Here is a 13561-nt window from a genome sequence, read left to right as displayed (position 1 = left end):
CTAAAGCTAACTCTCTCTCCTCTGCTCTCATCCTTCTAGACCTATCTGCTGCCTTTGATACTGTGAACCATCAGATCCTCCTCTCCACCCTCTCCGAGCTGGGCATCTCCGGCGCGGCCCACGCTTGGATTGCGTCCTACCTGACAGGTCGCTCCTACCAGGTGGCGTGGCGAGAATCTGTCTCCGCACCACGTGCTCTCACCACTGGTGTCCCCCAGGGCTCTGTTCTAGGCCCTCTCCTATTCTCACTATACACCAAGTCACTTGGCTCGGTCATATCCTCACATGGTCTCTCCTATCATTGCTACGCAGACGACACACAATTAATCTTCTCCTTTCCCCCTTCTGATAACCAGGTGGCGAATCGCAGCTCTGCATGTCTGGCAGACATATCAGTGTGGATGACGGCTCACCACCTCAAGCTGAACCTCGGCAAGACGGAGCTGCTCTTCCTCCCGGGGAAGGACTGCCCGTTTCATGATCTCACCATCACGGTTGACAACTCCCTTGTGTCCTCCTCCCAGAGTGCTAAGAACCTTTGCGTGACCCTGGACAACACCCTGTCGTTCTCCACTAACATCAAGGCGGTGACCCGATCCTGTAGGTTCATGCTCTACAACATCCGCAGAGTACGACCCTGCCTCACACAGGAAGCGGCGCAGGTCCTAGTCCAGGCACTTGTCATCTCCCGTCTGGATTACTGCAACTCGCTGTTGGCTGGGCTCCCTGCCTGTGCCATTAAACCCCTACAACTCATCCAGAACGCCGCAGCCCGTCTGGTGTTCAACCTTCCCAAGTTCTCTCACGTCACCCCGCTCCTCCGCTCTCTCCACTGGCTTCCAGTTGAAGCTCGCATCCGCTACAAGTCCATGGTGCTTGCCTACGGAGCTGTGAGGGGAACGGCACCTCCGTACCTTCAGGCTCTGATCAGGCCCTACACCCAAACAAGGGCACTGCGTTCATCCACCTCTGGCCTGCTCGCCTCCCTACCTCTGAGGAAGCACAGTTCCCGCTCAGCCCAGTCAAAACTGTTCGCTGCTCTGGCACCCCAATGGTGGAACAAGCTCCCTCACGACACCAAGACAGCGGAGTCAATCACCACCTTCCGGAGACACCTGAAACCCCACCTCTTTAAGGAATACCTGGGATAGGATAAAGTAATCCTTCTAACCCCCCCCAAAAGATTTAGATGCACTATTGTAAAGTGGTTGTTCCACTGGATATCATAAGGTGAATGCACCGATTTGTAAGTCGCTCTGGATAAGAGCGTCTGCTAAATGACTTAAATGTAATGTACTACTACTATCACTACTCTACTACAATCACCACTAGTACTACTACTATCACCACTACTACTACTACTACTAATCCTTCTACTACTATCACCACTAGTACTACTTATTCTACTACTACTGCCACTATCACCACTAGTACTACTCCTTCTACTACTATCACCACTACTACTTCTCCTTCTACTACTATCACCACTACTACTACTACTACTACTACAATCACCACTAGTACTACTACTATCACCACTAGTACTACTACTAATCCATTTTTTACATTTACATTTTACATTTTAGTCATTTAGCAGACGCTCTTATCCAGAGCGACTTACAGTAGTGAATGCATACATTTCATACAATTTCATACATTTTTTTCCTGTGCTGGCCCCCCGTGGGAATCGAACCCACAACCCTGGTGTTGCAAACACCATGCTCTACCAACTGAGCTACAGGGAAGGCATACTATCACCACTAATCCTTCTACTACTATCACCACTAGTACTACTTATTCTACTACTATCACTACTACTATTAGTACTACTACTACTACTATTACTGCTACTATCACCACTAGTACTACTCCTTCTACTACTATCACCACTACTACTACTACTACTAGTAGTACTACTACTGCTTCTTTTTCTACTAGTATCAGCACCACTACTACTACTACTACTACTACTGCTACTATTACTACTACTACTACTGCTACTATTACTACTACTACTCCTTCTACTACTATCACCACTTGTACTACTACTACTATCACCACTTGTACTACTACTACTATCACCACTAGTACTACTACTACCACCACTATCACCACTGGTACTACTACTACTACTACTACTATCACCACTACTACTTCTCCTTCTACTACTACTATCACCACTAATACTACTCCTTCTACTACTATCCCCACTAGTACTACTCCTTCTACTACTATCACCACTACTTCTACTACTATTACTACTACTATCACCACTAATACTACTACTACTACTACTATCACCACTACTACTTCTTCTACTACTACTATCACCACTAGTACTACTACTATTACTTCTCCTTCTACTACTATCACCACTAGTAGTACTACTACTACCACTAGTACTACTATCACCACTAGTACTACTAATATCACCACCACTACTACTACTACTACTACTAGTACTACTACTCCTTCTACTACTATCCCCACTAGTACTACTCCTTCTACTACTATCACCACTACTTCTACTACTATTACTGCTACTATCACCACTACTACTACTACTACTACTACTACTACTACTACTACTACTAGTACTACTGCCACCGCTAGTACTACTACTACTATTACTGCTACTATCACCACTCATACTACTACTACTGCTTCTTACACCACTAGTACTACTACTACTCCTTCTACTACTACTATCACCACTACTACTTCTCCTTCTACTACTACTATCACCACTAATACTACTCCTTCTACTACTATCCCAACTAGTACTACTCCTTCTACTACTATCACCACTACTTCTACTACTATTACTGCTACGATCACCACTAATACTACTACTACTACTACTACTACTACTACTACTACTACTACTACTATCACCACTACTACTTCTCCTTCTACTACTACTATCACCACTAGTAGTACTACTACTGCTTCTTACACCACTAGTACTACTACTACTCCTTCTACTACTACTATCACCATTACTACTACTCCTTCTACTGCTATCACCACTAGTACTACTACTATCACCGCTATTACTACTAGTACTGCTACTATTACTGCTACCACTGATACTATCACCACTAGTACTACTAATACTACTACAACTGCTTATTTTACCACTAGTACTACTGCTACTACTACTGCTTATTTCACCACTAGTACTACTGCTACTACTACTTCTTTCACCACTAGTACTACTTCTATCGCCATTACTACTACTCCTACTACTTTCACCACTAATACTACTCCATCTACTACTATCACCACTATTACTACTATTACTTCTACTACTACTGCTTCTTTCACCACTATTAGTACTATTACTGTTACAATTACTGCTACTGTCACCACTAGTACTACTACTATCACCACTACTACTACTCCTTCTACTACTATCACCACTAATACTACTCCTTCTACTACTATCACCACTAATACTACTCCTTCTACTACTATCACCACTAGTACTACCACTATCACCACTATTACTACTATTACTGCTACTATTACTGCTACTGCTGCTGCTATCACCACTACTAGTACTATTATCACTACTACTACTACTATCAATGCTACTACTACTACCCTAAACACTATGACTTCGGCATCTGCTACTCTCACCCTCACTGCTAATAGCTACTTTTGTCGGTGTCTTCACAAATGACAATGAGCCATTTTTGAGGCAGACCCATACATCTTTTCCATTCTCCGGGTGTACAGTACTCACTAGTCTAGAACAATAATTCTTAGCCCCGTTCCTCTTCTCCTTCTGCTTCTAGCACCTTCATTTCTCCGTCTCATGTCCCTCGTGGCGTTTTGTTTTGTTTTGTTCATCATCCTCATCTCCGTCCCCTCCTGCCAACTCCTCCATTGAACCCTGACCCCTCCATCAGCCCAGCGCTGTCACCTGATCTCTGTGGAGAGCCTGATGGTCCACCGCCTTCTTACCCACACTCACTCCTCTATGGCCCAGTGCCACAGTGCAGCAGACCTCCATCTGCCCTGCCACCAATGCACAGGTAGCAGCTAGACAAAACATCTGGACCGACAAGTTTTTGCACATAGGCAGTAAATGTTTCCAGACAGGTAACACACCGGTGACATCGTGCAGCATTAGTGATGTAGAAACTAAGGACTGCATGGCAGCATTTCTACTTCTGCCGATAGACATGCCATTTTATCTACTTTATTTATGTCTAGGTCTGGCTTTTGTGAATGTATGTGTCTGAGGGTATAGATGTGTTTAAATGTGTGTATTCAGTATGTGTGTAACAGCTGTCTACTGTGTTTGTGTGTATGTTTTGGAGTGACAAGGAGAAAAAAATACCTACATGCTAAGATGCTTTACAAAAGTGTTGCTTAACACTGCATGCCTTACATAATGTACAGTGATGTAGTGGTAAACAAAATAGGTGGATAAACACAGTACTTTCAATAAATGTTTCTGTAACGCTCGTGTGAAATAAAAAAGGTGAGTAAACGGTGTTTACCCTCCACTACACTGTAAATATGGCAGTAGTAATGTTGCTTCAGCATACACTTTTGATTGCAAAAAAAAGTTTGTGGGTGTTTTTATTTTATTTTTCAAATGCCAATTTATATAGTATTCGTGATGTACAGTGAGGGAAAAAAGTATTTGATCGCATGTAAAAAATGTTATAAAATGATTAGCATTTTAATGAGGGATATAAGTATTTGACCCCTCTGCAAAACATGACTTAGTACTTGGTGGCAAAATCCTTGTTGGCAATCACAGAGGTCAGACGTTTCTTGTAGTTGGCCACCAGGTTTGCACACATCTCAGGAGGGATTTTGTCCCACTCCTCTTTGCAGATCTTCTCCAAGTCATTAAGGTTTTGAGGCTGACGTTTGGCAACTCGAACCTTCAGTTCCCTCCACATATTTTCTATGGGATTAAGGTCTGGAGACTGGCTAGGCCACTCCAGGACCTTAATGTGCTTCTTCTTGAGCCACTCCTTTGTTCCCTTGGCTGTGTGTTTTGGGTCATTGTCATGCTGGAATACCCATCCACGACCCATTTTCAATGCCCTGGCTGAGGGAAGGAGGTTCTCACCCAAGATTTGACGGTACATGGCCCCGTCCATTGTCCCTTTGATGCAGTAAAGTTGTCCTGTCCCCTTAGCAGAAAAACACCCCCAAAGCATAATGTTTCCACCTCCATGTTTGACGGTGGGGATGGTGTTCTTGGGGTCATAGGCAGCATTCCTCCTCCTCCAAACACGGCGAGTTGAGTTGATGCCAAAGAGCTCCATTTTGGTCTCATCTGACCACAACACTTTCACCCAGTTGTCCTCTGAATCATTCAGATGTTCATTGGCAAACTTCAGACAGGCATGTATATGTGCTTTCTTGAGCAGGGAGATCTTGCGGGCGCTGCAGGATTTCAGTCCTTCACGGCGTAGTGTGTTACCAATTGTTTTCTTGGTGACTATGGTTCCAGCTGCCTTGAGATCATTGACAAGATCCTCCCGTGTGGTTCTGGGCTGATTCCTCACCGTTCTCATGATCATTGCAACTCCACGAGGTGAGATCTTGCATGGAGCCCCAGGCCGAGGGAGATTGACCGTTCTTTTGTGTTTCTTCCATTTGCGAATAATCGCACCAACTGTTGTCACCTTCTCACCAAGCTGCTTGGCGATGGTCTTGTAGCCCATTCCAGCCTTGTGTAGGTCTACAATCTTGTCCCTGACATCCTTGGAGAGCTCTTTGTTCTTGGCCATGGTGGAGAGTTTGGAATCTGATTGATTGATTGCTTCTGTGGACAGGTGTCTTTTATACATGTAACAAGCTGAGATTAGGAGCACTCCCTTTAGGAGTGTGCTCCTAATCTCAGCTCGTTACCTGTATAAAAGACACCTGGGAGCCAGAAATCTTTCTGATTGAGAGAGTGTCAAATACCTATTTCCCTCATTAAAATGCAAATCAATTTATAAAATTTTTGACAAGCTTTTTTGGGGATTTTTTTGTTCTTAGTTTCCTCCATACCTATACTGTTGATATTGATCGGAAAATATGGAATTACCATCATTGTATCTCCTCTGACCACAATACATCTTAACTTGATAATTATTTTATCCTTTGACCTCTGAGTGTCTGTCTGTCGTTGTGCAGCTCCCTGCAGCCCCCACAGGTCACCCTATCGGGGCTCGCCAAGCCGGGCTAATCGACGGAGGCTCCAGGGCTCTCCAGAGGAGTCAGCAGGGGGGTCTATCTCCACCCCTCAAACCCCCAAGGTCAGACTTGTTTTACCTACCCACTTGGTTGTAGAATAGACAGAAACCAGTGAAGAGTTGGCAGGGCCATGTTGGCAGGACTACACACACATGCACACACACTGACATTCTCTCTGGTTTGATTTCAGAAGGAGAGGTTGCGCAGAGAGAGAAGGACTGGCTCCCCTGCGACAGGCTCCCCTGTGAGAAGAGCAGAATCCCCAGCCATGTTCACCGGACGCTCAGCCTCCCCTGCCACCCCCAAGTAAGACTCGCTGTCCTGCTGCTGAACCCATGTGGTCGGTCCTAGTTACTGTGACAGAGGGTGATGATGTCTTTCTTGTTGCTAGGTTGCTGCCTAAGAACTGTACCCAGTCTCCCTGCACTGTGCGCCAGTACCACTCTTCTCCCATCAGACACAGACCCACCACCCCGGTTACCGACGGCAACAAGAAGGAGGACGGACAAGTTGAAGAAGCCAAAGGGCACAACATCAGTGACAGAAATGTCTCCAAGCCAGAGATCCCTGTGAAAAAGATGTCTGATATTCAGAGCCCTGAGAAGTCTTCTCAAGCCGACACCGCTGAAAAAAAACTTTCCAACACCGAGACCCCAGAAAAGAGATTCCCAAAAACTGAGACCCCCAGTAAGAACTTAAAAGGTGAGATTTCTGAAAAGAAGGACAACCCTGATAAAAAGAGTCCTATGACTGAGACTGCTGATAGGAAAGCCTCCAAAATAGACACTCCAGACAGGAAGATGCCAAAGCCCGCCTGCAGCGACCTGAATGCAGATAAGAGCACAGGTGAAACTCTTTACCAATCGTTTTGTGTATATCAATATTTAAGTACATATATCAGTGCATTGTCAAAAGGGCACGAGTTTCAATGCACACTGATTTGGGCCTTTATCTTTGTGACAGAGCCATCGTCAGTGACGCCAATAGGGAAAGGAATTGCTGGAACGACAAGCGCAGAGGAAGCATCTAGACTGCTAGCGGAGCGTAGGCGTCTGGCCAGGGTGCAGAAGGAGCTGGAGGAGAAACAACGTCGTGAGCAGGAGGAGGATGAGCGGTAAGGAGACTGTGTGTCTCAGTGGTTAGTGTCACCATGCGTCTCTTTGTTTGTCAGTACATAACGGACAGATGGTGTGTCTGTGTGTCTGTGGATGTGACTGATGCCATATACTGCAAGTCATCATGTCTTTCTCTGTGTCACTCAGTCTGAAGGCGGAGCAGCTGAGGAGGAGACAGGCAGAGGAGCGGGCACGGCAGGAGGAGGAGGCTCGACGTGCTGAGGAGGAGAGGAGCAGACAGGAGGACCTCCGTAGGATGAGAGAGGAAGAGGAGAAACTGCAGAGGGAGGGTCGGGATAAGGAGCTACAAGTCCAGATGGACAGAGAGGTGGGGGGGGGTCACTCTGTTGTGACTGTCTGTATGGTGATATGCAGAAAGTCTACTCTGGTGCATGTTTAACATGGGTTGTTTGCACAGTACACAGTACGGTTCCACTTCCAAGCATAAATCCTCTATCTTCATCAATACAGAAGGAGGAGGCCGAGTTACAGGCACAGAAGGATGCGGAGCGTCAGCATCAGGAGAGAGAGATACTGAAGCTACAACAAGAAGAGGAGAGACATCTGCGGAAGAAGGTTTTTATGACTCAGAACTCAATGCTTATTACTGAATAAATCAGCCTCTCTGAAACCCAGTCTGCACCGCTCAATACACGTCATCAAGGTCTGTACCAGTCCTTAATCAAATGTTGATGCAATCCCCACAGAGAATTGAGGAGATAATGAAGAGAACCAGGAAGAGTGATGAGAACCAGACTGAGATGAAGGTACTGTAGATGTGCCTGCCGTTCTCATAGCTCTGCACGGCTTCAAGGAAGGGACCTGCTGACTGCTGTATTATCCATGTGATGTTGTGTGATCTTGTGAGGTATTGCATGCTAACATAGTATGTGCTTTGCAGCTTGTATTCCCCCCCCCCCACCAAGAGCTTTTGTTTTTATATCAATGTTGTGATCATTATCAGGATTAAATTGTATCATTGTTGATACATTGGTTTATGCGTCCTGATTACTACAGGTCTTAATCACACAGTATTGTACATCATTTTATTCTTATTTGCTGTGGAATAATAAATGTTGCCTCCATCTTTGTTCCATATTGAAGCAGAATGAGGAAGGGCAGGTGGATACTCTGCCTCAGCCTGTCTCACCACCAGGTAGGTGATCCATTCCACTCACTTACTGATACTCTGCCTGCCCGAGTAGGTAAGACCTTCTATGAATGTATAAATGCTTACTAAAGCATGTTGTATAGGAGTCCCACCCAGTGGCAGCAGTGGGTAGTCTGGGCATGGTGGGTGAGAGACCCCAGTACTTTTCCATCAACATAGGAGACTCCTGCATGGCTGTAATTTAGCAGTGTTTTTCCAATACCTGTCCTCAGGAGAGGATTGGATTCGCTCTGCATCCTAGATTATGTTCAAGGTCTTTGGCTATTTATAACTCCTCTGTTCCTGCCACAATGCAGCCCTCAGCATGTATTGTCATCCTTATTATTTTTCAATAGAAAGGTTGAACATCAAATCAAATTTTATTTGTCACATGCGCCGAATACAACAGGTGAAACAACCTTACAGTGAAATGCTTACTTACAAGCCCTTAACCAACGATGCAGTTTTAAGAAAATACAACAAAAAAAGTTTTTTAAAAAAGTAGGAGATAAGAAAAACAAATAATTAAAGAGCAGCAGTAAATAACAATAGCGGGGCTATATACAGGGTGTACCGGTACAGAGTCAATGTGTCAATGTGCGGGGGCACCAGTGTCGAGGTATTTGAGATAATTATGTACATACAGGCAGGGTTGTTAAAGTGGCTATGCATAGATATTAACAGAGAGTAGCAGCAGCGTGGGGGGGTGCAAACAGTCTGAGTAGCCATTTGATTCGCTGTTCAGGAGTCTTATGGCTTGGGGGTAGTAGCTGTTTCGAAGCCTCTTGGACCTAGACTTGGCGCTCCGGTACCGCTTGCCGTGCGGTAGCAGAGAGAACAGTCTATGACTAGGGTGGCTTGAGTCTTTGACAATTTTTAGGGCCTTCCTCTGATAACGCCTGGTATAGAGGTCCTGGATGGCAGGAAGCTTGGCCCCGGTGATGTACTGGGCCATACGCACTACCCTCCTGAGGGGGAATAGGTTTTGTCGTGCCCTCTTCACGACTGTCTTGGTGTGCTTGGACCATGTTAGTTTGTTGTTGATGTGGACGCCAAGGAACTTGAAGCTCTCAACCTGCTCCACTGCAGCCCCGTCGATGAGAATGGGGGTGTGCTCGGTCCTCCTTTTCCTGTAGTTCACAATCAACTCCTTTGTCTTGATCACGTTGAGGGAGAGGTTGTTGTCCTTGCACCACATGGTCAGGTCTCTGACCTCCTCCCTATAGGCTGTCTCATCGTTGAGTCATCAGCAAACTTAATGATGATGTTGGAGTTGTGCCTGGCCGTGCAGTCATGAGTGAACAGGGAGTACGGGAGGGGACTGATGATCAGCGTGGCGGGTGTGTTGTTACCTAATACATACAGTATTTAGAAAATGTAATGAAATTGAAGAGAAAGACCAATCTGCATTTCTTGTTCTATTTGATTAGCTGATGTAGAACAGGAGGGCAGTAGAAAATCTGCCTGTCTACTTGATCTTGGAAACCCTTCTGGCTCACAAAGGTAGTCATGTATGATATGTTGCCACAGTGGTGCATATAGGTTAAGGAATGGGACAATTTCAAGGGGTAATAGTGGCCAGGGATTTAACAAATTCTGACATGATTCTAGGGGAGGCATGGGATTTGTGTATAGATAGCATATTTTTAAGCCGTCCTTGGTCAGGTCTTGTGGTGCTCTTTCTCAGGGAATAGTCCTGTGCAATGTGATCATTTTGTTCTCTACAGGGGAAATGCAAATGAACTCAAAGATGAAGATTGAAACTAATGCTCAGGTGAATGTGCAAGAAAACCCAAAGGTTGAGTCTCAGGTTAATGGACAGGTCACTGTCCATGTCAACAAGCAAGACAGTGCCCTGGTGAAGGGACAAGCCATCTACCAGGTAACCCCACTGAAGAATGATCTGCAAAAGGGACAGGGCGCTAAACAAATAAATAAACAAGAGACAGCCCAAGTGAATGGACAGGGTGCAGCCCAGGTTCTCAAGCAAGAGAGTGTCTTTGTGAAGGGACGGGTTGCTTCCAAAGTGAACCAGCAAGAGAGTGCACAGGTGAGTGCAAAGACCATTGACCAAATGAATCGTCTGGATAATACAAAGAGACCCGATGCTCCCCAAGCGGGCAAACAGGAGAGTGTCCAAGTGAATGTACAGGTGAAGAAACCGGAGGAAACCCAGGTGAGCAGCCAAGCCACTGCTCAGCTCAAAATCCAGGAGAGTACCCAAGTAAACGTGAAGTTGACCACACAGACAATCGGACAAGGGGTGCAGCCCAAGAAACCGTCCGTGGCGTCCCTACCGGTGGGCCGACCCCCAACTCCACTCATCAACCTGGAGCCTCTGGTTGTGAAAAGCAGCGGGGTGTATGACGAGGTGCAGTCCATGGAGGTCAGGTAAGCAATCAGAGCAAGGCCATGTCTATCTACAGGAACACATGATGATGCACGTATAACTGATTCAAACAATAAATGCAACTGATACTGGTTAGTATGAACATTTGCATATGCATTGCCCACCATACCAGCTACCTATGTGTGTTACCCTCAGGGCATATTAGGGATTTTGTATCAACAGAATCCTATTCAGAGCTTTTCCACAGCACTTGGTCATACCCTGAGGAATATTGATAATGAAAATGGCTTCACATTTAACACTTTGCATAATACATTATTCACCTTGATTACTCAAGGGCAGCATGCTCCATAGTAGTATACCATCGAGGGAATAACCATTATGAAATTTACAAATTTGCTCCATCCCTTGTCCTCTCTCAGCCCAGTTTCCAAGGAGGAGCTCGTCTCCATCCCAGAGTACTCCCCAGTCAATGAGGTCCAGCACAATGGCATGAGTAATGCCCGAGCCCTGGAAGATCTACTGGACCTGACGGGCCATGTGGCCTACCCCAAACTCTCCCCCATGGGAAGCCTAGGAGACTGCAACAAGAATCTGATCGAGGGGCTCTGCAGCCCCGGTGCCGATTCCAAGCTCATCCAATCTCATCCTCCACCCTCACACAAGTTCAACATCCAGTAGTCCGGTACATACAAATTAATTCATGTGAGGATGAGAATGTGAATCTATGAGAATGTTCACAGGTGCATGTTTACACACTTTAAATCACAAATGCAAGTTGTCACATACAGTAGCTCGCCCACACTAGCTTCTCTCAAACACACAGAATCTTATGATGACCTTTTTCTTTTCAGAGCCCTGGATTGGCAAGCCATGGTGGAGAGAGCAGAGGGACATCATCCATGTTGTCTGGTGTTATTGAGGATGGAAATCTCTGCACCTCTTGAGATGAGAGAGAAAGCACTCTGAATGTAGTTTTTGATCCTCCTTGTTGGTCTCCAACCTTGAATGTCCATTAACCTTCAACCTCCTACAATACATCTGTCTTTATAGCCTTGGACCACGGAGCATAAGTGACAATAATATTCATAGATTTACTGTACTTGTCAGATAATACCTTGATGATAGTCATAGCTATCTGTGTCATGTCATGTATTGCATAGAGCCGTTGTTATTGTCTGAAACGTGTGTGTGTGTGTGTGTGTGTGTGTAGGACTGTCTCAATGAAACAAAGTGCCCATGAAGCAATTTCCTTTTGACTACCTGTCATGATATAAAGCAGTTAGCTAAGAAAGTTCAATCTAATTTAAAAACAAAAGCTCTTACTCTGTAGTTGAGTAGAAACACAGACTGGTGATTGCCTCTCTTCTCCTTAAATAATTGTTATAGTGAAAGACCCCACATACCCATGTAGAGAATCATATCAGTAAGTTGCCTTTGCTACTGCAGTATTGTTCCTCTAACGACAGAAGTATTGTTCCTTTAATGATTGAAAGATGAATATTGCTCTGTATCCACCCACTGTAGTTTAGTATGTACTGATCTTTCAATTAGATTGTTCCACTGAAAAGTCCACAGTTTTCTGGCTGTGGATGCCTCAGGTTAGCTTGTATCTCCCTGGACATAATTCACTCCCAAGAGACTCAAGCTTGTTGTCACAATGTATGTATCCAACCTGCTGTGCGATTGGGATTGTAGCATGTGTGCCATAATACTTGAACCCAGGTCAAACAGTAGGCCCTACTGCAACTCAAAAGTCAACATAAAGAAGCTGTACAGAAACATTCCTCAGTATAATCCAGATTGTCACCAACCCATGCATTGCAGGTTTTGTTCTCTCTTCCCTCCTCGATCAACAAAGTACAGAGCTGTGCCTGATCCCTCAAAAGTCTGAAACCAGTGAGCTGGTATCATTTGAATGTTAAATGGCTTGCAAGATGGAATCCAGTTGGCTGTGTTGTCAAAATTAAGTACTTTTGGTGTGTATATGCACAGATGTAAGTGGTCAGCCACTGGTTCCACTTTGACTGTATTGTGTTTTGAGAAATAATGCACCAAAAGAAGGCAAGATTTTTACTTGAAGACTAAGCAACCAGGGATGTAGAAAATCAGTTTTAAAGAGAAAAAATGTTATTAACAGTTCAAACCTACTGTGTCTGTCGTATCTCTAACTAAAGCAGCATTGCAATGAATTAAAAAATGTGACAATTGTAGACATTGTGCATGGGTCATTAGCATGAGATGATAAATATCAGTACTATTAATAAACCTTAAAACAATAATGTATTGTTGTATCTAAATGCCTACAGTAGGTCACAATGCCACTTAAAAATGTAACAATTTATATCGGATAAAAATCTGAATATGAAATGTCAAAAACAAGACTAGCCAGTGTGTGCCCTGTGGATAAATACCAATGCCTTAATGGTTTCATGTCCTGTACAATCATTTGATAATAACTAATTAAGTTTGCACTGCAAAAATATTGTACAAAGTGTTGTGTTTTTGGCTATGCCGGATTAAGTGATATGACATGCTATTCTATAAAATCCTTTCTCTGTAATTAATATTAGCTGATTGAGCAAATCATGTAAATGTAATTAACTAGAAAGTCGGGGCACCACGAAAGAGTGTTTATAGAGCTGTTATCTTCCGAATAAACTCTGAAAGACCTAGTAATATTTTACATCAATAGCAGTCAATATTAATCGTCACCTTATTTCAGTCTCATCT

The 13561-nt window shown here is 44.5% G+C and overlaps 1 protein-coding gene across 4 annotated transcripts in view; it reads left to right on the top strand.

Moving 5' to 3' along the window:
* LOC115204386 (MAP7 domain-containing protein 2) overlaps positions 1-13110 on the top strand; it is a 26963-nt gene extending 13853 nt beyond the window's left edge. For 2 of the 4 annotated variants that reach the window (XM_029769918.1, XM_029769914.1), the window contains exons 8-18: positions 6154-6275; positions 6404-6519; positions 6605-7059; positions 7177-7327; positions 7476-7656; positions 7800-7904; positions 8036-8095; positions 8433-8484; positions 10206-10869; positions 11251-11513; positions 11683-13110. In XM_029769918.1, the coding sequence (XP_029625778.1) occupies positions 6154-6275; positions 6404-6519; positions 6605-7059; positions 7177-7327; positions 7476-7656; positions 7800-7904; positions 8036-8095; positions 8433-8484; positions 10206-10869; positions 11251-11509 (2165 nt within the window). In that variant the 3' untranslated portion in view covers positions 11510-11513; positions 11683-13110. Of the gene's footprint in view, positions 1-6153; positions 6276-6403; positions 6520-6604; positions 7060-7176; positions 7328-7475; positions 7657-7799; positions 7905-8035; positions 8096-8432; positions 8485-10205; positions 10870-11250; positions 11534-11682 lie in introns of all 4 variants that reach the window. The other 2 variants (XM_029769915.1, XM_029769917.1) reach the window with 2 other exon arrangements.
* Positions 13111-13561: the final 451 nt, after the last annotated feature.

Source organism: Salmo trutta, chromosome 12 (assembly GCF_901001165.1).
Source record: "Salmo trutta chromosome 12, fSalTru1.1, whole genome shotgun sequence".
NCBI lineage: Eukaryota > Metazoa > Chordata > Actinopteri > Salmoniformes > Salmonidae > Salmo > Salmo trutta.
This window is presented reverse-complemented; position numbering and strand designations above follow the sequence as displayed.